Genomic DNA, 25,731 nt, shown 5'->3' on the forward strand with positions numbered 1-25,731 from the left:
CCACAATGGCAAGTGATGAGAATCGATCTCAGGATCTCCTGAAATTGGAAGGGAAACTCTAACCACTTGAGCTCTCAAATATCTTGATTATTACTCACTCTTATTAATCCTAATATTGTCATCTTGATTGAAGGATTATTCCTTTGATCTCAAGTGTACAATCTTGTAAATCCTTAAGTTTTAATGTCTAATTTGGAATTGTACTGTATTGACATCTTGTTATTTATAATAATTTTCCAAATGTTTCTTGACTTTAACTTCTAACCCATTGCTTACGGGAAAGAGGGGGGGGGGGGGGGGGGTGGCGCTGGTGGAGGCCCGGCCCCCCGGCCGTGGCCCAATAGGTAGTATGTATATTTTGTAGGTTGGCCCCCATAAAATTCTAATAACTACAGTAAATATTTAGCTAATATACCATGTTGCCAATGATAACTCACTTAGTAGTTTGAGTTTATATGGTAAGAGAGGTCTCAAGTTCAACTCCCTACTTAAACATTTTTTGCCCCTGCTTACGGGAAACAAAAAAGTGGTTCTCGTGAGGCTAAAGACACTATAATCCTATCAATATAAAAATCATGACTTACTAGTTACTACAACGTACAAATAAAAAACTGGAAAAATAACACATATGCTCAAGAATTGATAATTTTGGTGGAAGAGGCCCCCAATCACAAAAGCGGTTTTTTTTTTTTTTTTTCCTTTGTTTGAATAAATGGTCCTATTACTAATCTTATATAGGGATATTAATTGAGTAAGGGTGAAATAGCGCCCCATCATTGTGGGGTTGGGGATGAATTTCAAGTTGTACTCGTAGTCTCATACCCTTTGTAATTGTTACGAAGTAGAGTTAAGCTTAAACGAGGACCTCTAACTTTCACCAAAGTTGCAAGTATAGGCCCCTCATTTTGAAGTGAGGTAATTAGTTTTCCTAGCTAAGTGGATGAAACCTCTAAAAACTTACTAAAACCGCTATTTTTTAGGATGAATTAGTTGAAATCACAAAAAAATAAAAAGAGATAAACAAAGGGAGGTTTCTTCCATTAAAGTTTAGGCTTAGTTTGGCAATTAGAAAATATAGATGTTAGCTGCTTTGACTAATTGTTATTTTTTTTTTCTTTTTTTTTTTAAAAGCTGATTATAACTAGTTATTTGTGTAAAAGTACTATGCTTAGTAAATACGGAGTACCTGTTAATTATTAGATGTTCTAATGTATAAAGCAACAAAAAGCTAAAAATTCTTTTATAAACCCCTCATGTAAGCTTTTTGAAAAAGATATTATTTAGATTGAAAAAGTTATTTCAAACAGTACCCAGCCAAATGCCCCAAGGTGCTTTTGTAATGGTCAAACATCTCTTTTTGCTCGACAAAACTCCTAACTAAGGGCCTATTCTCATATGTTGAAATTCAGTTTAGTTTAGTTCAGTTCAGTTCAGTTCAGCTCAGTTCAGTTCAGTTCAGTTCAGTTCAGCTCCTAATTTCCTTCTCTTATAAAATATTCATTTCAGTTCAGTTCAGTTCAATTCAATTCAGTTCAGCTCAGCTCAATTCAGCTGAGTTCAGTCAATGAGAACAGACCCTAAACCCCCTCTTATTTTTTTAACACACAATAATCAACTTATTTTATTATAACCAGATACTACGTATATAATTATATTATTATAATCAAAGCTTAGCCCAGTGGTAAAGATTGTTTCTTTCAACTATAAGATTAAGGGTTCAATCCCAAACTAAGGGCACATTTAGGGTAGGGATTTCCCTTACCCCTTACTCTAAAAGCGTTTATCTAATTCGCAAACTCAACTCAAACTAACTTGTGAATAGTTTAGGTTGGATAAGACAATTCATTTTACCAAACTAAAAAAAAAAAAAAACATAACTTGTACTCTCCTCTCTCCTCCTTCTTCTATCCAAAACCCTAGTCTTCATTATTGAATTTTAAAGGGGCTTTCATCGGTTTTAACCGGTGGAAAGCTCAATCCTTGTTTCTTTAAAGTTTTTTTTAGGTTTATAATGATGCTTTATTTTGGGAGAAACTTTTCTCCCTCGAAAGAAAGGATTTCCGATCTTCTTCGAAAGACAAGGATTTTTCGACTTCCTTCGTAAGACAAAGTTTATCTCCTCTTCTCAGGGAGAAATTTCGTAGTTCTGAATCCATGATATTAACTCTAATGGATTATCGTGAAATTATTTCGTTGGTGAAAAATTTATCAATTTTTCAAATATAAGACAGATGAATCAGAAGGAAAACATCCTCACGGCTACAAAGGGTCGTGAGCTTGTCTCTCCAACAAGGATTTATTTTCCAGCAATATAAGCGGGAGATGTTCCACATTGCAATATCTACTCGACGATCCTAGTTGTTATGAAGGAAAATTTTATTTGATTCAATATCTTATGTATTTGTTAACTTCGAATCTCTGTTGTAGATGTCGTATGACTTTTAATTAATCAAATATGTTTGCTATTAAAAAAAAACTATTTTTTTTTCTATTTTATTTGTTGATTTGGTCATTTCAATCCTTCTTATTATTTTCAAATCACAAAACTATATCAGGGTTCAAATTGTAATTTTGACTTTTACCACCAAAAAATTTCACAAAATTGTTTTTTACCACCTACTATTTTCAAAATTTTATTTTACCACCAAATAAAAAAATTAAAGTTGTATTTTACCACCAATAGACAACTCCGGTGACTGAAAATGCTGTGGGGCCCACTCTATTTCATTTCCCTCCGAGTTTACTTCCACCCACCCCGATTTAATACTTCTCTTGAATAAACCCAACCAACCTCATTCAATTTCTCTGAATTTCTCACCTTTCTTTCATTTACTTGTCTGATTTTCACTCTTTTTCTCACTCATCTGTCCTCAATTTTTTTTTTTCATTTCAATATTGTTTTTGCTGTTTGAGTAACGAAGAGGTGGCACCACAGAAACCTCACAACTCACCTTCAGTTCGTCACTTTCAGCAAGGGGGACCTAAACCTTGCGACTTTTCCTGACAGAGATTCGAGAATCTAACAAAGCAAGGTACTTTAAGCATATTTACTGTAGTTAGCGTATGTGATTGGGGTTTAGTTATTGATTTATTATGCTAAATTTGGGGATTTGTGGAATTTGTTTTGTTTAACCCTAAAATTGCGAATCTTTGACATGTTTGGATGCATTATGGTCTGATTACTCTTAAATTAAAAATTAGGGCTTTAAATTGTTGGTATGTGGAATTTGCATTGAGACAGTGGCCAAGCTTTGACCTGACTGTGCCTTTAACTTTAAAATAACTTGTTTACATTGAACAATGTGTAAAGTAACTAATTACCAACTAAATTGGGACTAATTTGAGTTATGGTTTGTTTATGTATTGTGTGTGTCACAGAATGAACAAAGTGCAACTTAAACTGACATTGGGTGGTGGGTTTGTACCTTCCTTAATTGGGAAAAAAGAGGCTATTAAGCTGGGATGGGTATTTTGGAGGAAAAATGTGAATGTGTCAAAGATTGATGTGCACTTTATAAGAGAACCAGCTGCGCATGGATTTGTGTCTGCTAATGTGCATGTCCCAACTCAGTTCAACTGCTGGTATAGACAAAAGGGGAGGACATTTACAACTGGTAAAAGAGAGTTGGTTAACAGTGAGGAGATTAAAGGATTGTTGGAAACAGTGAATAAGGAAGGAGTTATTGAAGTGTTTGTCACAAGTGGGGAACCTATCTTGGCCACTTCCCTTACACCTTTTCATTTAGTGGATGGGAATGCTTTGAGTGCAAAAGAAATAAAAAAAAATACAAAAAAGAGCCACATGAACTCAGATTGAAGCCCAACACTAAAGAACCCTATTGAACAACCAATCAGGAGAAGCCCTAGGTTATCTACTAAGGTAAGGATAAGGTAGATGTTAGTGCTTCAATTCCTAAGAGATTTATTTAAACAGATAAGGGCAAGGGGAAACTGGTTGAAGAGGAGGTAGTGAGTGAGAAGAATACAGTGAGTAGAGAGTTGTTTAAGGATGGTGAAGAGGACTATAACCTTTCAGATCAGTCTGATAGTGAGCTTAGTGATCTTGATGTAGAGTGGAGTGAAGGGGAGGAAGAGTTCTATGATGATCTTGATGATGAGGAGTGGGTAAGACAAAATACAGAGTTGGTGAACAGAGAAGTGATTGGGTGTTTTATTGAAGAGAAGCAGGATTTGCAACAGAACCAAGTTGGAGCAAGAGCTGAAGTTAATAGGCATCCGAGGGAGCTTGAGGTCAATTTCTAGCAGGAGGAGGAACATGATTTTGATGATCTTAGGAGTGTTCATAGTGATTCTGATGTTGAGGAGTTCACAGGTCAATGGTTTAATGGGGAGACTGATTTCAGCAAGCCTATTGAGCTTGTCCAAGGGCTTAGGTTCAGTAATGTGTATGTTCTTAGGAAAGCTCTGAGAGTGCATGCAATAGAAAATAGGTATGGGTACTATTTTCTTCATAATGACAACAAGAGGATCACTATTCATTGCAAGAGGAGGTGCAACTGTGTATATAATAAGAAAAGCTGTAGGTTGCCTAAGTGTGAGTGCAGGAAGAGTGTGATTTGTCCATTCAAGGTATATGCTGCAAGATTGGTGAAGTTAGAAACTTGGCAAATCAAGTCACTAAGATTGAAGCATCTTTGTATGAGAACAAAGATGAATAACAAAGTTACAGCTGAGTTCTTAGCAGATAGATATCTGGAAGAGTTTAGAAGCAATCCAAATTGGAAGATTAGACAAATACAAGAGAGAGCTTTGACTGATTTGGGAATTAAAGTGAGCTACTTCAAGGCTTGGTTGGCTAGGTGTAGAGCAAAGCTAACTATCTTTGGTTCTGCTGCTGAGCAGTATGCAAAGGTATGACTATGCAAAGGCATTAGTGGTGCACAACCCTGGGACAGGAGTTGTGGTTGTTGTTGATGGGATAGACAAGCCTGAACCCCCTCTATTTTTGAGGATGTTTGTCTGTCTTGCACCATTGAGAGATAGATTTGTTAGTGGATGTAGACCAATAATTGGAGTAGATGGCTACCATCTTAAGGGTGCTTACCCCTGGTCAAGTGTTAGTTGCTGACTTGCTATAGCCAAGGATGGTAATAACAACATATTTCCACTAGCATGGGCAACTGTGGAAATTGAGAACAAGGACTCATGGTCTTGGTTCCTTGAGACATTGTTGGAGAGCATTGGAGGTCAAGATGAAAGTGAAGGCTTGACATTTATGTCAGACAGGCAGAAAGTAAGTTCACAATTGTAATGTACACTTTTGTTTTCTTAGTTTGAGATAGCATACTAATAATCTTTGTTTCAATGTAGGGCCTGCTAGAAGCTTTTGAGACTGTAGTGCCTAAGGCTGAGACTAGGTATTTTGTTAGACACATCTGGTCTAACTTCAAACAACAATTTCAAGGATCTCTATTCAAAGAGCTATTTTGGAATGCAGCAAGGGCTTACACTCAGGAACTTTTGTTTCATATTCTGGTTTTGATTCAAAGTGTTCTGTATAGTTTTACATTAAAGTGTCCTGTTTCTGGTTTTGCATCGGTTATGTTTCTGGTTTTGATATAATGAGTGTTTGTGTTAATTGAATATGTACATACATGTGGTCAGATTGATTTTGAAGTGGCAATGGAATCTATAAACTTCTTATCTGAAGAAGCATATGATTACCTTGCAAAAATCCCCCCCAACATTGGTCTAGATATGCTATGTCCCTAACATGCAAATCAAACATGTTGTTAAACAATTTGTGTGAGATTTTTAACGTTGTCATTAAGGATGCTAGGGATAAGCCAATCTTAACACAGATGGAATGGCTTAGAAGATACATGATGAATATGCTAAGAGGACCAATGATAAATGAATGGCAGCCTCTGAATGGGAAGGGTTGTGTGTTCCTTATGTGAAAAAAGGTCTTTGATGGTTTGGAAAAGTATGCAAGGACATGCATTGTGCAGTCAAGTAGGGATGAGCTGTATGAAGTGGAGTATAAGGATGACACATGTGTTGTTAACCTTGAAGCAAGGTCCTGTACTTGCTACAGATGAGATTTGACAGGATTGCCTTGTGTTCATGCTTTTGCTGCTATGCTGGACAAGAGGGTTGATCCAGAGCTATATGTCCACCCATACTACCATAGAGAGATCGACCTACTTGGCTGCCTATGAGACTCCCATTCAACCCATGTCGGGAGCCAAGCATTGGGATAAGGTGCATATGAGAGAGCCTATGCCTCCAGCTTTTAAGGTCCAACCCGGAAGACCTAAAGCTAAAAAGAGGAAGTTAGAACAAGGCGAAGGGAGTTCTGCAGCAAATTCAGAGGCCAATAAAGTGAAGAAAAGGAATCAATGTAAGAATTGTGGGGGTTTTGGCCATTATGCCAAAACTTGTGCTCTAGAACCTGCACCTGCACCAGTTCAAGTTCAGAACTCAACACCATTAGGTGGTAGGCCATCATTGCAAAACCCTTGGATGAAGGAACAGAGGAAGAAGAGTGAATTGAGAGCTCTGAAAAAGGTAATTTGGCACTTATATGTTTATGTGTATTGTACCTTATCTGGTGATTATGAATGTATGGTCGTAGAGTGCAGCATTAGGAGCTACTGCAGGATCCAATAGCATTGGAAACAAGAAGTTTCCTCAAGAAGTAGCAAAAGCTAAGGCAACTTAGGCATCTACTGCATCTCAGCCAACTGAGCAAGTTCAGCGTTCTGCAGCAGAGGCATCAGCAAGGCAGCCCATGACTAGGAGCAGGATAAAGCTGAGTGAAGCTTCTAACAACTCAGCCTCTCAGCCTCTTCCCAGACAGTAGAAAGACAGGCAGAAGATACCAGTATCTAGGGGTTTACATCACCAACAGTTCATGCACCATGATATGTAATTTAGGGCTTTAAATTAAGTTTGCTGCAGACAAGTGTTTGTTTTTGAACAACTTAGGGTGGCAGGTTCATCATTTTGTAAACATAACTGTTTGAACAAAATTAGGTAGGGCAGGAACCTTGATTTTTTGCACTTAACTGTAAGCTTAACTGTTTTGAACAAATTTAAGTATGTTGAACTACTTGAAAATATGATCAGCCCTTGTTTATAACATTTGCATTTGTAGTTTCATTAACTTGTTTTCATTTCATTGTATAACCAAATTTTGATTACATTGCATAACCAATACAACATTGCAAGAATTACATTATTAATGTCTTGCTAACCTTACTTCCTACTAAGCATACCTAAGACTAAACCAACACAACAAATAACAACAACCACTAAAAACAGATTCATAGATGATGTCTTCCTCCCTTCAACCTCTTTTGTCATCTTTTTCCTATCAGAGCTAAGGGCCTTGCATTTCATCTTCAAGCTGTCAATCTCATTCAACAAGCATATTCTTTGTCCACAAACATCATCAACTTCTCTCTTTAAGTTAGTAATCTCTCCCTTCATTAACTTCTTGTCCAATAGCAAGTTGTTAATGGCCTTAGTTTGCCAAGATGTTCCATCTGGTTGATCAATCCACTCAAATAATTTACAGCCCCTTGTTTTAGTCACAGGATCATAGAATTTGCAAGCTCTGAACTTCCTCCTAGGATTTTCCCTAGTCCAAGAAGTTAACTTTCCAATTGGCACTCCACATTGACATCTTCTCTCTTTTGATGGAGAAAAACTTAAAGAAGACATCCCTTCTGCAAAATGACACTTAGCAACTTCAATAACAGTTCAAAATCCCCTAAATTAGCATTTCATGCACCTAATTTGTAATAATCAAATCAATAATTCACAAAACCCCCAATTTCAAAATTAGTATGAACCCTAATTTTATAAAATAGTGAATCTGGGGTTTAATTTCTAACTTGTTTAAACAAATAGTGGATTAAAGCCTCTATATGAACAATGGACCCAAAAAATTCAATTCAATTAAATGACCTAATACAAAATTTGAGCATTACATGCCTTAGCTGCTTCAATTACCACTGCTCAGGGGAATTCGTAAACAAATCTTTGGGTTACTGATGAATTATAGCTGATTGCTTGATGTTTTTACCATAGAATGAGAGTATTGGATGAAATAGATAGAGAGAATTGGATGAAATCCAATTTTTTGGAACAGTAAATGAAGAAGCAAGGGTTTTATAGGACGGGAAATCGTGAACATAAAGGCCAAAAATCAAAAAGTAGCCGTTAGAGTGGGCCCCACAGCGTTTTCAATCACCGGAGTTGTCTATTGGTGGTAAAAAAAACTTTAATTTTATTATTTGGTGGTAAAATAAAATTTAGAAAATAGTAGGTGGTAAAAAACAATTTCGAGAAATTTTTTGGTGGTAAAAGTCAAAATTTCCTTTTTAATACTCTATAATTTCTATTTTCTTTGTGCAGTTTATCTCAAATACTCCCTCTGTCCCTATTTTTTTGCCCCATTTGACTGTGCACGGTCTCCAAGATGCGTATTAAAACGTCTATGTCTTTATTTCCATAAATGTAAAAATTATAAAAATATGATATTAATAAAATATACAATGAGACGAATCTAACAAGATCACTCATGACTACATTATCTTTCATAGATTAATGGTAAACTATGGTAAAACTTTTTAGAGTTTGACACAAAAAGTGGCAATGGGGCAAAAATAAAGGGACGGAGGGAGTAGATGGTTTATTCCTATTAATGCCACTCCTCCCTTGCTATTGTATCTTGGTTCCCTCCCCCCGTGGGTTATTGTAAACTCAATTTGATGGTTGCGCCAATCATAATTCAACCTCTGCTCGTATTGTTATTTGGGACCATTTAGGGAATCATATTACTAGTCGTACTTATAATTTAGGCTCTTGCCCAGCTTTTCTTACTGAAGCCACTGTCCTTCGTAAAAATCTGGTCAGTTTCCTCTTAGCTAGGGAGATTAATATTATTACACACATATTTGTTGAAGGTGCTAATTTAATGCTTCATAGTAGTTGTTAATATTTTGTAGGGTCACTATAACTGCTTGTGGAAGCTCCAACTGTTAATGAATGATGTCAAGAACATTTTGGTTCCTTTATCGGCCTTCTAGTACTATCACATATACCGTGAAGGAAATCGAGCAGCTAATTGTTGGATATTCTACTCCGACACACCAAAATATAGACTCATTTATGGATATCAAATTTTTCTAATTGTTTTTTTTTTAATTTTTTTTTGAAGGGTAAGATAAAATACCATTAATTGAAAGCCATACGGCATCTACAATAAGCAATATAGAAAAGTAAAATACAATCTAAATTAATCAAGTAAAAATCCTCTTTAAAGAAACTATGATGATGAGAAACTAGATCTGACGATGAAGCACAGTCCCCGATTGTTCGCTGTATTATGCAGTCTTCTGTGAGGGAGTCCATCTTCTTGACATAATTTCGGGAAAATTCATTACTTGACCATGTCGATCGCATCCTCAATTCCAACGCCAATTGCAAAATTGTACGAATAACAACCCATGAATCCAATATTTTATATTTAACCCTAAAAATAAATTCCAATCTTCCATAAGGGAAGATAAGAAAGACAAACACCAAACTCTCACAAAAGGAGAGAACAAATCCAAAAATTGGGAAGAAAACTCTCATAAAGAGAGAGCAAGGAGGATTATTAATGACTAGAAAACAAAAAACAAAGGAAATAAAGAAAGAATTGGGGCTTACCATCATCAAAGACATGATGATGGTAGCCCTTTGCGGCTGCCGGAGATTTTAGGGTTTTTTTTAGAGAGAGAGTAATTGTTTTATTTATTTATTATATTAGGGTACGGTCTTGCATTAAAAACTTATTATTCCCTCCCGTCACAAAAAGAATGACCCATTTGGTCAAAACTTTGTTCGAAAAATAATGACCCATTGCATTAAAACACCCACCAATTTGCAACAATATTTGTGCAAAATTAGCTTCCCCATATAAAAATTTGATTTTCCATGTTATTTTATTACTTTCTCTCTCTATTTTTTTACAAACCCCATATAAATTTATCTTTCCAATATACTTTTACTTCTTTTACTTAACATCCTTAATACCCGCGTAATCAACCCAAATGGGTCGTTCTTTTTGGGACGGAGGGAGTATTAAATATCAAAAAAATATTACTTCCTCCGTTTCTTTTTAGTTGACACGTTTCTTTAGTCACGTTTGCCAATACACTTATTCAATCATTAATATCTTTAATTATCGAAAAACAAAAATTATGAAAAGTTGATATTTTGAAATATATAATGTGACGAAACTAACAAGATCCCACATGACTATATTTTTCATTACGTATAAAGTACAAAACACGATCAAAGGTAGGTGTGTGAATAGTGCTAAAGTCAAAACGTGTCAACTAAATAAAAACGGAGGTAGCATACAATAAAAATTTATATTGCAGAGGCCAAAAAAACTCATTTTTTTTATAAAATTATAAAGTTAGCGTTTTCAACTAGTTGATTAGCGGCAGTTTCCGTCTGAAGGACCTATTTGCCTCACTCCAAAAGTGAGAGAGATCTATCTAGTATTTCCACATTACAAATAATTCAAATAATCAACAGTAACACAACGCCTCTCATAATCTTCTCGAGTGTTGCCGCCACTTAGCAACCACAAAACCACCACCATTTTCTCTCTCCACCGCAATCGCCGCCGCTAAAACCCAACTCACCATCTTCTCTACTCCGCTAAAATCAAGATGATAGAAATTCCAGAAGACATAATTTTCCAAAAAATCCTCCCAAATCTTCCCGCCAAATCCCTTGTTCGATTCAAATGTGTTTGTCATCAATGGAATGACTTCATCTCAACTACCCTTTTCGCCAAAACCCATCTTCTGTAACAGCTTTCTCTCTCTTCAAGGTCTATTCTTACCCTTGATTATTCCTTGGATTTCAAGTGTATTGATTACAGTGATTCCAATCTTGATTTCAGTAACTTTGGCGCTAATTTTCTTGAGACTTGCAATTGGTTTCTGGGTTCTTGTAATGGGTTAGTTCTGTTGCTTTCTGCTGAAAAAGAATCTTGTGAATATGGTTACTTACACATTTCTGATTCTCTTCTTTATTTCGATTTTCATTTTGTGGTTTATAACCCAGTTCTTGGTAAAAATGCTTATATTGAGATTGAACACCCTGATGATTTTCTTGTTACTAATGATGCGTTTTCTGCTAAGGAATTTAATTTTGGGTTTGGTTATGTTTCGTCTCGTGATGATTACTACATTGTTGCAATTAATTTTCCTGTGTGTTTGAGTAGACCTGAGGCAGTTGTGTTTGTATACTCATTGAGGTTGCGAAAATGGAAAAGTTATGAAACAGTGCGAAATGATAAGAAAGATAGACTGTGTTTTTATGGATTACCAGGTCTGGAATGGTTTTCAAGTTCTACAATAACAATGAAATAATGCTTGCTGACTTCAACCGAGATCCTCCTGAATATTTTCATATTGGTTGTGTGAAAAGATGGAGTGCAGTGAATTATGTTCCAAGCCTTATATCGCCTCTAGCCATGATCACGGAGCAATGAGAATAGATGATTTTGTTGATGTATACATTGTGAAAATTAGCTGCTTGTGTTGACAGTTATACATTTGTTATTCTTTTGTTAAACCGCTGTAGATGATAGTGCAGACTAGTGAATAAACTTAGCTACTTGTCTACTTACTGCAATGTTGATGATAGTGCAAACTAGTGTGAATAAAGTTAGTTATTTGTGTACTTACTGCAACGGATATGAGCTGCTGTTTAGGTTTGATAAGTATCATGTGTCTCTTGTATCTCTTTTATTGTAGATTTGATCACAAAGTGGTTCAAATAACATATGCCATTATAGCAAAGGCAATGAATAATAAATCTTTTACTTTGTTGGAAATGGTTGGATTTGTTTTAGCAAATATCTTGTTTAGTATTCATCAAACTGATATCTGGAATTCGCATGTTTATGTGTTTATATGAGTTGTTCTTATGAGCCAGAAATGTAACAATTATCCTTTGAACCTGACAAACAAATTTAAAAAGGGCAGGGATGGGAGGAAAACACAGCAAAGTCTTTGTCATGTTTCATGCCACAAGAGGGATGATTGTTTCCGGAATCTAGATCTTCCATGTGTCTGTTTTCTTTGTTTTTCTTTTTTTCATGTTACAGGACATGAGGTGCAATTACAATCACAGGTTTCTGAGCTCTTTAAACAACAAAGCTGATATGTTACTAAGGTAACAAAAATTAAAGCTGCATTGTATTGTAATTGATGTAATTATTGATTTCCTATCAAAATTTGGCTGCATGAAGTGTAGCAGACTGTATGTGTTGTGGACGAAGAATATGATCAGCATTCTTCAGTAATGAAACTTGCTTACTTTCATATGTTTTTTTGTGTCCTGTTAATTCTATGTTTATGTCAAATTGCTTTGAGTGGTCTTCAAATATTTGTGTTTTGTGGTTTTTAAGCATTTGTTAGTTGTTCCTTCTTTTATTTACAGTATTTATTTTGAGGTTATTGGGTGTACACAGTACACTACTTGATTGATTAGGCTGAGTATGTGGTTTTTAAAATGCTTTCAGAACGCCTTAATGATGCTATTGATAATATAATATGAGACAGTAGCTCCCAAATTGGTATATTTGAAACAAGCTGGATTTTGGAAAAGTAGGATGTCAATAAGAGGACTTCTGCTGAAAAGATACAATTTCTGTTTTCTCTATGGGAATTTCCTTCTTTAAATTGTTACATGCGCTACCCTATGCCTTCTTCAGAGATTGATGATCATGATATATTCCAAATTCAGGGTCGCCCAAAATTGGAGAAATCCCAAATTTAACTTGAGCTATGTGTAGTAAGAGTCACATTTTCTTATGGCATTCTATGATGTTTTGTTGTGTCACATTTTGATTGAATTGCCATCATCATCATCATCATCATCATCATTGTTATAGTACCCAATACTTAACGTTAAAAGTGTGCTAAATAATGCACTCATAATTTGTGCTTCTTTTCTCAGTCATTTAGTCATATACCAGTATATATTTTGATGTTCCTTGGGTTTATGTTGTGCTCAAAAATTGGAGAAATCCCAAATTTAACTTGAGCTATGTGTAGTAAGAGTCACATTTTCTTATGACATGCTCAGCTATTGCTGTCTCAATTTTTAAATACTGTTCTTATTCTTCATTAGACCTCAACCAGGTAAAAACTACCTAGGGTTCTCTGATTCAGGTATAAATCAATGAGTCGAACCCTTCAAATTTTATATTCAAGGACCCGGGAACACTTTTTAAAATTTTTAAGGGAGTTCAGTTCATCCTCTAGTATAAGGTGTGGGGTTAGATTGTTTCGCTATGCAAAAGCGGCAAGGATCTTAAGAACCTTCCTAAAGGTCAACATGTTTCCTTCTCTGTCTCAAATTTTGATAATTCTCTCAAGGTAATTACAGAGTAATCAATTTCAATGTCTGATTAATCTGCTAGTTTATCTATTTTAAGAGCTGAGGAATTGTTAATGTTTAACTGCTTCTCCCCTAAATGGAGAATATAATATTTTGTAGTGATGTACTTGGGTTATATGATCTCTGTACACACCAAAGTGTATCATGTACATGGTAAACTTGGTAAACCCACAGTATAAATAGTCTCAGGTCTACTGGAATGTATGATAGAACTCTCACCCTTGGACTAATTTTATTAGATTTAACTATTCTATGGACATAATACTTTTTTCAGAAAGATAAGTTTTGGAAGGATATATCGATGACAATGTAACAATCACATGTATAAAATACCTGCGTTTAGAGTAATTTAGGACGCAGTTCGATTGTTGTCATTGAAGTCATGAGATTTTAATGATTTAACTGATATACAAGAGAAGAAAAATGAGACATTTGAACAAACTGAACCTGGTGGAAAGACAAAGCAAGTGTTTTTCTTTGATCCAGATGGTAAGTTTTTGATTCTCTGCTGCTTCTTGCTGAGGATAATTTTGTTCTTGTGATGATCAGGTAATGGCTTAAAAGTGGGGACTCAATCTGAGTACAACGACATCATTGTTTTTACTGTCTATATTCCAGCTGTTGAATGTGATTCATATCGTAGTTAAAACTTGAGGCAGATCTTAAAATTAAATAGGTATCACAAGCTATAATCTTAAATTATTATTGTAGGCAATTATTTTAAATAAATCCGAGCTTTTGTATTCAGGAATAACCCCAAGTTTGGAGGTGCGAGTGAATGTAGTTTAAAGTGTTGTTTATCTTGTGTGTGTTGGTTATTTAGGTTTGTGGTATATATTCAACAAATTGCATACTGAAAAGGTATTCCTATGACAGTATTGTTCATACTTTGTATGATGTAATGATCGACTCCTAGTTCATTCAATTGCAAAGGGAAATCTGCGACTTCCTTCCTAAAGCAACGGGCTGTGTGGAGAGTTTACCCCCAAGATAGTACTTGGTATATCAATAACATTGTCCTAGAATGTAAATACTGAAAACAGAGGAAACTAATGTTCTGAAAATTCAGAAAATTGTACGACTGTTGACTGTGATTGATTAATTTTATCAATAGATGATCATTCATATTCAAATTTAACATCATGTACGAATGAACAGCAGCAACTTCTGTCATGCGATGAACTGGATATAAATTACACATAATGCGTATGTATGCCAATTCATACACATTGATACAACATTACATTGGGTTCACAGTCAAAATTCAGTGCAGAAATTTTGTAGCACTCATATAAACTAAGCGACTAGCTATCTCAGATCATGTACGTTTCAAGATCAAAATCTGATTAGTCAAGGCACAGAACACAAAACCCTCTGTGTAGAAAGATTGTTGCCACATTGCTCTGTTCAGCAGCACAGCCAAGTGGTTCAGAATTTCGCAACCAAGCCTTGTGGGCTAAGGAATTCAAGACGAGTTCATTAAGCATCAACATGTGCCGAATCAATGGCATGTGCTCACTTCAATGCTGTTCTAGCGCAAGCAACTCCTGTCTCTACCGTCATCACTGGACCTTGATCGATATTGTCGGATGAATTAAAATACTTTGGTAATTGTTTATTTTAGGACTCAGCAAATGGGATTATATCTAATGTAAATAAACACATGTATTTGCTTTGTCAAAAAGATGGCTGATTGCTATAAACTTAAGCACAAGTGACTTAACTACAATTCTTAAATGCTTATTCAACTAATTATTTAACTATCCTTCTTCTCAAAGCAAGACATTACTGTGCGTCCAAAATGAGCTTCACTAATTTAACAAATAATTCAAAGTGTGGCAAAACATAATTTATCCAAATGTATAGTTTTCCACCCTCCAGAATAACATTAAAAATTGAAGATAAAAGGTGTTTTACAAGTAATTTGTACCATATATAATCTTAGATTAAGCAAATGCAAATACCAATTTCATTCCAAAGATGTCATCCATGAATTTCTCAATAATCTTAGCATTATTATTCTTTGTTTCATTAAATTTCTCTAATACTCAAAGTTTTCAGCACCCTTTAGACCCTTTAAGCCCAAAAGAGATCAATGAAATACGAGCTATTATCGAAAAATCCCATCTAAAAACCCTTACAAATTTAACATACCACTTTGTGGATGTTGATGAGCCAGATAAGGATGATGTGCTACATTGGCTATCATCATCAAAATTGAATAGACAACCAAAATCTTTTCCTCGTCGAGCTAAGGTGGTGGTCATAGGTGGGAAACAAACACGCGAACTCATAGTAGACTTATCGAAAAGGTCAATCGTGTTAGACCATGTTTACAAAGGTCATGGTTACCCCCCACTTACATTTGAAGAGTTGTTACAAGCAAGCTTACTTACACAAAAAGACCCTCGATTTTTAACATCACTTTCTAAAAGAAATTTGCAAAGTTCTCAAGTTTCATGCTTACCTCTTACAAAAGGTTGGTTTGGAGAACATGTTTCTAAAAGGGCAGTCAAAATCACATGTTTTTATAGAAATGGGACTACTAATATTTATGGACGACCAATTAATGGAATAACAATAATATTCGATCTCGAATTAATGAAGGTGACAACATACATGGACCGGTACAGAGCCCCATTGCCTAAGGCCGAAGGTACCGAGTTCCATTCAAGACCATTACAACCCGGCCCGAGTTTTCCTAACACAACAAACTCCAAGTTGAGCATCCAAGGTAATGTTGTTACATGGGGTGATTGGAAATTTCACGTCGCATTTAATTCTAGAGCAGGGGTGATTATATCTACTGCTTCAATATTCGATTCAAAAGAGAATAAGTACAGGAGAGTGTTATACAGAGGGCATGTTTCAGAGACGTTTGTACCGTACATGGATCCAACGGAAGATTGGTATTATAGGACGTTTATGGATGTAGGCGAATTCGGGTTTGGGAAGGCAGCAGATAGCCTTCAGCCCCTTGTTGATTGTCCAGGGAATGCTAGGTTTATGGATGGATATTTGATTGATGGTTTTGGAATGCCTAATTTGCTTCCTAGAGCTATTTGTATTTTTGAAAAATATTCTGGTGATGTTGCTTGGAGACATACTGAGATTGGTGTTCCTGGAAGAGTGGTAAGTAATTTTTTGGTTTTCGAGTAATTATTTATTTGTTATTTATAGGTTGTGGTAATAGAGATCGAGAAAATATTAGGTGCACATGAAGGTACTTAAATATTTGTTATCTATTATTACTAATATGTCATTTGTGTCATCATGTCACGAGAACGTGTTAGTTGAAATAGCCCCAAAAATTGATTAGTATATATACTGTGTTAATTTTATTGTTACTAAAGTGTTACTATATTGTTGCACATAGTTTTGATGGTGTGATTTTTTTCAGATAAGAGATGGAGAGCCAGAAGTTACACTAGTTGTGAGAATGATAGCAACCGTGGGAAATTATGACTACATTCTTGATTGGGAATTTAGACAAACTGGATCTATTACAGTTGGGGTATGTTTTCTTTCATTCCATTTTGATTAGGCTATTGTTTTTGTTTTTGTTTTGTTGGTTTGTTTTTCTATTTTTTATTTTATTTCTTTTAATTTTATTTTTTTAGGCTATTGTAGTATTGTTATTACTGGTTTCGTTCATTTCTTTTTATTTGTAACAAATAAATTTCTTGTCTTATACCAAGTATAGAACACTCCTTTGTTTTAAATTTGTTTTAAATAATAAAAAAAAAGAAATAGCATTTAAATAGTTTAATAAAATCAGAATCTATAAAATGGTGCAACTAATAGAGCAATATAAACAACCACAAAATTTTTAACAAGCAAATTGTACAATGAGCGATTTCCCTCAATAATGTTAAAACAAAAATAAATTCTCACTATACACCCATTAAAAATAAATTCCCAAAATACCGTCCATTTTTCAAATCAACACCCAGTGAGCGGTTTTGTTTTTTTTAGAAAAAGCAAAGAGACCCGTTATTAATGAAATTAGGTCTCTTTGAACTTAACATTAATAGTGGGAGCTCTCTTTCTTGTTGTTGGCTAAAAAATGGTATCAGCAAAGCGACCTCCTTTTTTTATTGACAGATCTCTTTGCCTCCTTACTTATTTTTAAAAAAAGGTAAGGAAGAAAACAGACATATTTATTGAATAGGCGGTCTCTTTTTTGAAACCGCTAATAACAGTAACGGTTTTAAAGCTATAACCGCTATTGTTATTAGCGGTTTTAAGGTGAAAAAAATAAAAATAAAAATTACCCCCAACACCGATCCTACATGGACGGTATCTAGGGAATTAGTTTTCAAAACGACGCACAAAGGAAATTTATTTTTATTCTAGCATTATTGTGGGAAATTGCTCTACAATCTTAATAGAACATAACAAATGGGTAGGCCAACTGGCTTACTGGCCATGAAAAAAAAAGGTTGTACTTCTTCCACTTTAAAATAATTGACACAACTATCTCTCTATCTCTCTCCTTTTTTTTTTTTTTTTTTTTTTTTTTTTTTTTTTTTTAATTTTTTTTAATCAACTTTGACCATTTGTTATTGCTATTATATAAAATTAAGTATTTATTAAATTTAGCTTAATGTATACTTCCTCCGTTATTTTATAGTTGTAACACTTCCTTAAAATGGAAATGTCACAATAGTTGCAACACACCATAAAAAGAAGGTTTTTATGGTGAAAATTATACTATTACCTTCAATTAAAACACATGACCCACTTTATGATTATAATACTCCTAATAACAACCTTTTAATTCCATTTTATATGTATTATAACATGTAAGGTCCATTTTTCTTAAATACCATGATAAAATGTGTGTTGCAACTATAAAGTATCGAAAAATGTACATTATTGTAATATCAAGTTTTTATTAAAATTTTATTTTATACAATAGTAATAATAAATGGTCAAAATTATTTTGAGACTGAGGGAGTACAAGACTTGTGGAGGATACAATATACTTCGTATATTAATAACCATTTAACACAGGTTGGACTAACCGGAGTTCTAGAAATGAAAGCAACATCCTACACATCAACAGACCAAATCAAGGAAGAAGTGTATGGAACCATGGTGGCACCCAACCTAATTGCCATCAACCACGACCACTTCCTCACGTACTATCTCGACCTCGACATAGACGGCGACAACAACTCCTTCATGAAATCATCGTTACAGTCAATGAGAGTTAGAAGGATGACAACCCCTAGGAAAAGTTACTGGAGGGTTAAGAAGAAAATCTTGAAAAGAGAAGCCGAGGCTAGAATACGACTCGACTCGAAACCAACTCAACTATTGGTGGTGAACTCTAACAAGAAAACGAATGTAGGAAACCTAGTTGGTTACCAACTTGTAACGGGGCAATCGGGTTACTCACTTTTGGCGAATGATGATTATCCTCAAATACGAACGGCTTATACAAAGTATCAAGTTTGGGTGACACCCTATGATAAGTCTGAAAGATGGGCTGGTGGATTTTATGCTGATCAAAGTCATGGAGATGATGGCTTAACCGTATGGACACGCAGGTAACTTTGTTTTCCTAAATTGATTATGAAAAAAAAGTTGATATTATGAAAATATTAAATTTAAATAATGAATTAAAAATAAATTATATTATAAAGTTTCTTCTTATCTATTACTCTCTCCGTTGTTTTTTTTTTTTTTTTTTTTTTTTTTGACGTTTGGAATTATGCACGGTTATATAGCAAATCCTCTTTATAAACGAAAGTAAGGATTTATATAGGACACCCTCTTTATACATATTATGTGAGCATAATAAAATAGAACTTATGTACAAGCAGAATAAGAGAATGGTAGATGTGATTGCAATTGAATGAATAAATAGTTTTTTGTTTTTTTTTTTTTTTTTATAAACATTGTTTAAAAATTTGTTATGGCAAATAAATCTTTAATATCTATTCATGCATTATCCAAATTAAATATTTCATTTTTCTTTCTTCAGACATATAATAACTATTTAAGTTTACTAATGTGCACTTATATTAATTATCCATTGTTTATTCACATATATAGTATATTCTTTGTTGCAGGAATAGAAAGATAGAAAACAAAGACATTGTGTTGTGGTACACAATGGGATTTCATCATGTCCCTTGCCAAGAAGATTTTCCTATTATGGCCACTCTACGAAGCAGTTTCGAGCTCAAACCGACCAACTTTTTCGACCAAAATCCAATTACTTACAATCAAACCTAATCGTATTTGGATACAATAATGTTGTAAAACTAATGGCATGGATATTAGCTAGATACCTTTGAATTATTCAACCAGATTTAAGTATCATGGTCGAAATTCGAATAGTGCAACATACACAAGGCTAATTGCCGGTGCATTAGATGCTTAAAGGAGTGTCGAAAAATATGGGTTTGCTTTAATTTATCAATAATATACACTGTAATTTCTCTTCAGAGCATCATTAGTGTTGGGGATACTTATATCATTTCTCGGTTTCTCTCTCCTTTCCTACACTTGACACATCACTTTCTCTTTCCTCCACATCACTTCCCACTATTTCCATCCTTTTACTCATCCTTTCCCTTAAAAATTTCCAACATCAATGAGTATCCTTTCCCACTTTCTCTCTCCTACTTACATATACCCCACCATTTATTCCTTTTTCAAATTACATATATTTATTAATATACTTAATTATTATTATTGTTGAAAATGTTGTTAATAATAATTAATAATAGATCGTTCTATTAACCGACACATTAATTAAACGAGACGAATTCAAAAACATAAAATTCATTGATTAAAAACATGAAATACATTGATTAAACGACACGAATAAAAAAAACATGAATTACGTTGATAAAAATAGCAAAGAAAATAACAAACATAAGTTTAAAAATAACTAAAATGTTTAATTTTCATCGGACCTCATAGACTGTGCCCATAAATGCTCGATCAAGTCGTTCTTCAAAGCCATATGGACGTCTCTATCACGAATTTCCCCTCTCGAAGCTATCAATCTACCGAAATTATCTGGATCATACTGTCCGGGAGTTACGGTGAATGTTGTTGCATTCCTAGTTGAGGACGACCCCGGCATATTCTCAGGCTGTTCATCGGCAAACTCGAGTGGATCCTTATAATTTAAATATGTATCACGCTCGTCTTCAACAATCATGTTGTGGATAATGATGCAAGTCATCATAATTTTCCACAACAGATCTACACTCCATGCCAAAACAGGCTTCCTGATTATTGCGAAACGAGCTTGTAACACACCAAAAGCACGCTCAACATCCTTTCTCGCACTCTCTTGACGTTCAGTAAATAACGTATCCTTAGTTGTTTGAGGGGCAGTAACCGCATCTATAAATGTCGACCACTTTGGATAAATCCCATCGATGAGATAGTATCCTTTTGTGTAAGTGTTTCCATTAACTGTGAACAGAACTTGTGAAGCACGATTATTTATTATATCATCAAACACAGGAGAACGTTGTAGTACATTAATATCGTTGCACGACCCAGGAGTCCCAAAGAAGGCGTGCCAAATCCATAAATCCCTAGATGCAACCGCTTCCAAGATAACAGTGGCCGTTTTAGATCGGCCTTGATACATTCCTTTCCATCCAGCTGGACAATTTTTCCATACCCAATGCATGCAATCAATGCTTCCTAGCATGCCGGGGAAGTTTCTATCCTCCCCTTCTCTTAGAAGACGCTGGATATCTTCCATTGTTGGCTTGCGGAGGTACTCAGTTGCAAACTGAGCAATAACTCCATCGACAAATTGTGAAAGACATTCTCTAGCAGTACTTTCACCAAGCTTTAGATATTCATCTACTTGATCAGCTGAACAACCATAAGCTAACATACGTATAGCCGCGGTGCATTTTTGAAGGGGTGAAGCACCAAGACGCATGGTAGCATCGGGACGTTGTTGGAAATAGCAATTACTTGCACTTAATGTGTCCACAATGCGAAGGAACAGGGGTCTCCTCATACAAAACCTCCTTCGAAATACGGTATCATTGTATACCGGTTGATTACTAAAGTAATCTGCAACTAGATTGTCGTGAGCCGCTTCACGATTTCTAGGCACAGTTACCCTTCGTTTTCTCGGACGTTTTTGCTTTTCAGGTTGTAATGAATTAAGCACTGAATTTTGCATCGCAACTAAACGTTGACTCTCATTTATAAAATTCATGACCATGTGATCATAAATTTTATCAGTTATACTTGAGGAGGAAGAGCTTGAAGAACTTGAAGAGATTGAATCTAAGCTCATATTGTGTTTGGTGTTTTATTTTTGGTGTGTTTGTTTGTGACACTAGAAGATAGAAATCATGTACTTTAAATAGACAAAAATAGGATATTGTTGGTCAGAAGATAAGATTTTGTTAAAACATAATTGGTGCACATAAGATATGGATAAGATATGGATAAGATAAGATTTTGTTAAAAAAAAATAACTTGCGTACCTTACAATACTTAATTAAAATACAAACATTGCAAATACTAAAATGAAATTAAAGCGAAAACCTACTACTAAATTCGTCTCTCAGTTTGTTATACATTGCTAATTCCTTGTCATCAAGAACGGGCTTCTGCATTAACCTTTCTAACATTCTGAACTTCATGGCCTCCTCCTTCTGCCTTTTCTTTTCTTCTACCCGGGCCTTTTGTTCTTCATCTCGTTCTCTCATCTGATCAAGTATTCGCTCTCCCAATTGACCCAATTTCTCTCCCATGTCATTAAAATTTGTATTTAAAGAGTCAAGATTTACACTTGACGAAGTACTTGATGCTTTACCTTTCATCTTTGTCTGTTTTATGCCAAGAGGTCTTTTAGCCCTTCCGCTAACCTCACACTGTGAATCGGGTTGGGATCTTTTACCGCTCCCCCCACTATCTGTAGATGCTTGACCACCCGGTAACATATCGGACTGAACTTTGGACAAGGAGGGATCCCATTTGGGGTATTTCCTCAGAATTGCAAAACAATGCAAATAACAAAACATTTTATTGTTAGTTGCTTTGTAATCTATGTGAGCGAATCTCTCCAAATTTTGCTCAGATTCACCACTACCCTTAGTTCGAAAATGATAACCGTAGGCGTCAACCCATTTACTTACATGTAAATTTATGTGATCCCATCGATTTTGCAAAGATTTAACGTTTCTTACCTTAATCTCATTGAGATTTTCAGCTCTAGCCTTTTCGTACTGGTTGTGAATTTCTGCCCATAACCCGCTTCTCTTGGTCTTGGTTCCCCTCTCCACATCGCCTCCTGCATTTATATAGGCTGATACAAGAGCTTTGTCTTCGGCGATACTCCATGCTTGGTTTTTCCTTTGTGCAGATGTATTGAGTTGCACTTCTGGAACAATTTCGACTTCATCATTGTCAATCTCTTCAAGATGTTGTGCTCCCGCTAATTCTTCAACATGTTCACCACTTAACTCTATTGGAGTAGCATTGCTACTACAAACTCCACCTGGAGATTGATTCATATTTTGAGTTAAATGTTCTGATATAGGGAAAAAAGCGGTATTACCAAAAGCTTGTTGATAGGATTGGGAATTATGAGGAAAATTTGGTTGTATTGGTGGAATATTATTGAAATTTGTTGGTCTTGGTTGACTACTACACCATTGAAAAATGCAGCTTGAATTTGAGGATTACTCAACAGATTAGGGTCAACAGGAGGATTAGATTGGTTAAATTGAAAGTTTGAATTGTTAGGAAAATTCGGGTTACCACCGTAATTAGAATTATTACGATCCATATTGAAGACTCTAAGAAATCGGAAGTGAAATGGAGAAAAATAAACTTGAAAAAAAGAAGATTAGAGTAATTTTGTGTTTAAGAGTATTGTACAAGTGAAACTGAAACTTTGTGAAAATATAGCAAATTTATACTGATTTTATAGACAAAAAAATTTTATGACTGTTGGTGTTTTCGGATTTTTAAAATAAGTTACCATTTACAAATTATAGCCGTTATACTGTTTTGGAGCAAAAAAAAATAAAGAAACAAGATGTTGACAAGTGTCAACAAGTTGAGCGTCGGATGATTTCCAATATAGCCGTTGTATGCTTTTGTTTGTGATTGTTGAATTAACATGGCACTTGGGCCGAGGCGAGATTTCCTTTTCAGAGAAAGGATACTACAATATCCTTTTCCTAACAGTTATCTTTCCCAAGTAATAGCATCCATCAGGATTGGAAAAGGACACCAAAAAGCCACGGAAAGGATTGTAAAAGGCCTTGATGCTGGTGCTCTCAAGCACATTTGTTAAAAAGTAAATAATTAAGTAAAATTAAAACATATGTGATGAACGAAAATAACAATACATACTTTGGTAATTCCTTGAATAATTTATGATAACTAATTATCAATAAATCAATAATCTATAATTACATGTACAACATGCTAAAATATGAGTCAGTCCAGGTTACTCAAGTTGAGTAACTTATATTGTTACTCAAATGACACTTGTGTAAATAATGCCCTCCACAAAATTATTATTGTACTAAGTTGGGTACTATCCCCACCACAACCACAAGATGCTCGAGACACCACAACCACCACCATCATCACCTCCACCACATCCACCACCATCGTCCCAACCACCATTTAATTTCTCCACCGAAACACATCACAATAATCACCATCTCTCCTTCTTCCCCTTCCCCCGTCGACCTCCTCTTCAACTCTTCTTCGTCCTTTCTCAAGCCCACAACACCAATTTTCAAGTCATTATGAACTACTCTGTATTCTTTAATTATAGCCACTTGTACGTTCTAACAAAAAAAATAATCTCATTAGAACACACAAATAATATTCGAAATGATATTGACCAAATTCAAGCTGAACCTATACTTTAAATAATTAAATTGCATGATCCAAAACCGACAAAATTTAAAATGCGACTTTACAAATTCAAGGCAACCAATACTCTAGATTGCATGATTTAATATCAACCCAATTATTTGAAATGGACTCTCAAAACTAACCCAATTTGAATTGGACCTTAAATCCATATAAGCTCAACCTATACATTAAATTGCATGGTCCGAAATCGACCCAATTTTGAAATGGAATCTAAATTCAGGACCAACCTTTTCAAGATCCAAAATTGATCCAGCTGAAATGAACTCTAAATTCAAGCCTAACTTATACTCTTAATTGCTTGATCCAAAACTAACCCAATTTTAAATTGACTATGTAAACTGACCTTGTTTGAAGTAGACTATAAATTCAAGCCCCTTAATGCCAACTCGGATTGCTTGAAACTTCATACTACGTATTAACCTTGAGGGGCCGCTCAAAAGGAATGTGAGTCCCTTTAAGTGGTTCCTCCTAGCCTCCCTAAGCTCGGAATGTAGGTTTATTTTATTTTTATTTTTTTTATTATTTATTTATTTTTTTATTTATCTTTTATTTATTTATTTTTTTTATTATTATTTTTTTTAACAACCTTTCATCACATCATTGGTCAGGTTAAATTTTTAACCTTTGAGTGCTTAAATACATATTTAATCCAATACATTTGATAAACGTAGTTGTTAAAATCCCAATCCGAATCTTACTATCCTACGATTCTACTATCCAAAATTGCGTAATCAATCCGTATCTTTGGTAAAGTCTTTAAGTCAGTAGGATCCGACGTACGACTCTATACTTTCCTTGTCCCTAATTGTATAATGTCAAATCCTGCTTCCTATGAGTGTCAAGCATATTCGTACATGCTTAAGTAGGTGCGCCTCAATCGACGTCTAGCATAACCAATCAAATGGTCCCACATAGATAAAGATTTAAAATCTTAAGAAAAAGCAAGGAATAGTGTGGAACAATCCTCAAAAGAATATTAAATAGGAAAACTCTGTGCTAAATAAATATTCCTCGGTGAGGCAAATAGATTCAAGACATATTCAATTAATCGAATAAAACCCACCACATTTACCAATCAAATAAACACCCCACCATGCCTATTAAAAAAAAAAAAAAAACAAAAAAAACAAGCAACTCAAAAATATTCACATATTGGTGACAAGTATAATTAAAAAGAAAGCACAATGATGAGTAAATAGGTACATACATGCATAAACACATCCAATACCTAAACCCACGCGAGCAAATCATCCTTAGAAACCGCGCACTCCTCTACTCTTATGTCTCAACTTTATACATGCAACTCTCTTGCCTTTTCTCATTACATTTGCTATTATCAATGAGGATTCTCATTACATTAAGCACACCCAATTCATACTTCCTTCC

The 25,731-nt window shown here is 34.9% G+C and overlaps 1 protein-coding gene across 1 annotated transcript; it reads left to right on the forward strand.

Moving 5' to 3' along the window:
• Positions 1-15,423: 15,423 nt before the first annotated feature.
• LOC145609163 (primary amine oxidase 1-like) lies at positions 15,424-19,914 on the forward strand. Its single transcript, XM_081664711.1, has 4 exons — positions 15,424-16,575; positions 16,844-16,957; positions 18,460-18,998; positions 19,524-19,914. The coding sequence occupies exons 1-4, from the start codon at positions 15,424-15,426 to the stop codon at positions 19,687-19,689; spliced, it is 1,971 nt and encodes a 656-aa protein (XP_081520837.1). The 3' UTR covers positions 19,690-19,914.
• The last annotated feature ends 5,817 nt before the right edge of the window (positions 19,915-25,731 follow it).

The sequence above is a fragment of the Chenopodium album genome, chromosome 23, assembly GCF_948465745.1.
Source record: "Chenopodium album chromosome 23, dcCheAlbu1.1, whole genome shotgun sequence".
Taxonomy (NCBI): domain Eukaryota; kingdom Viridiplantae; phylum Streptophyta; class Magnoliopsida; order Caryophyllales; family Amaranthaceae; genus Chenopodium; species Chenopodium album.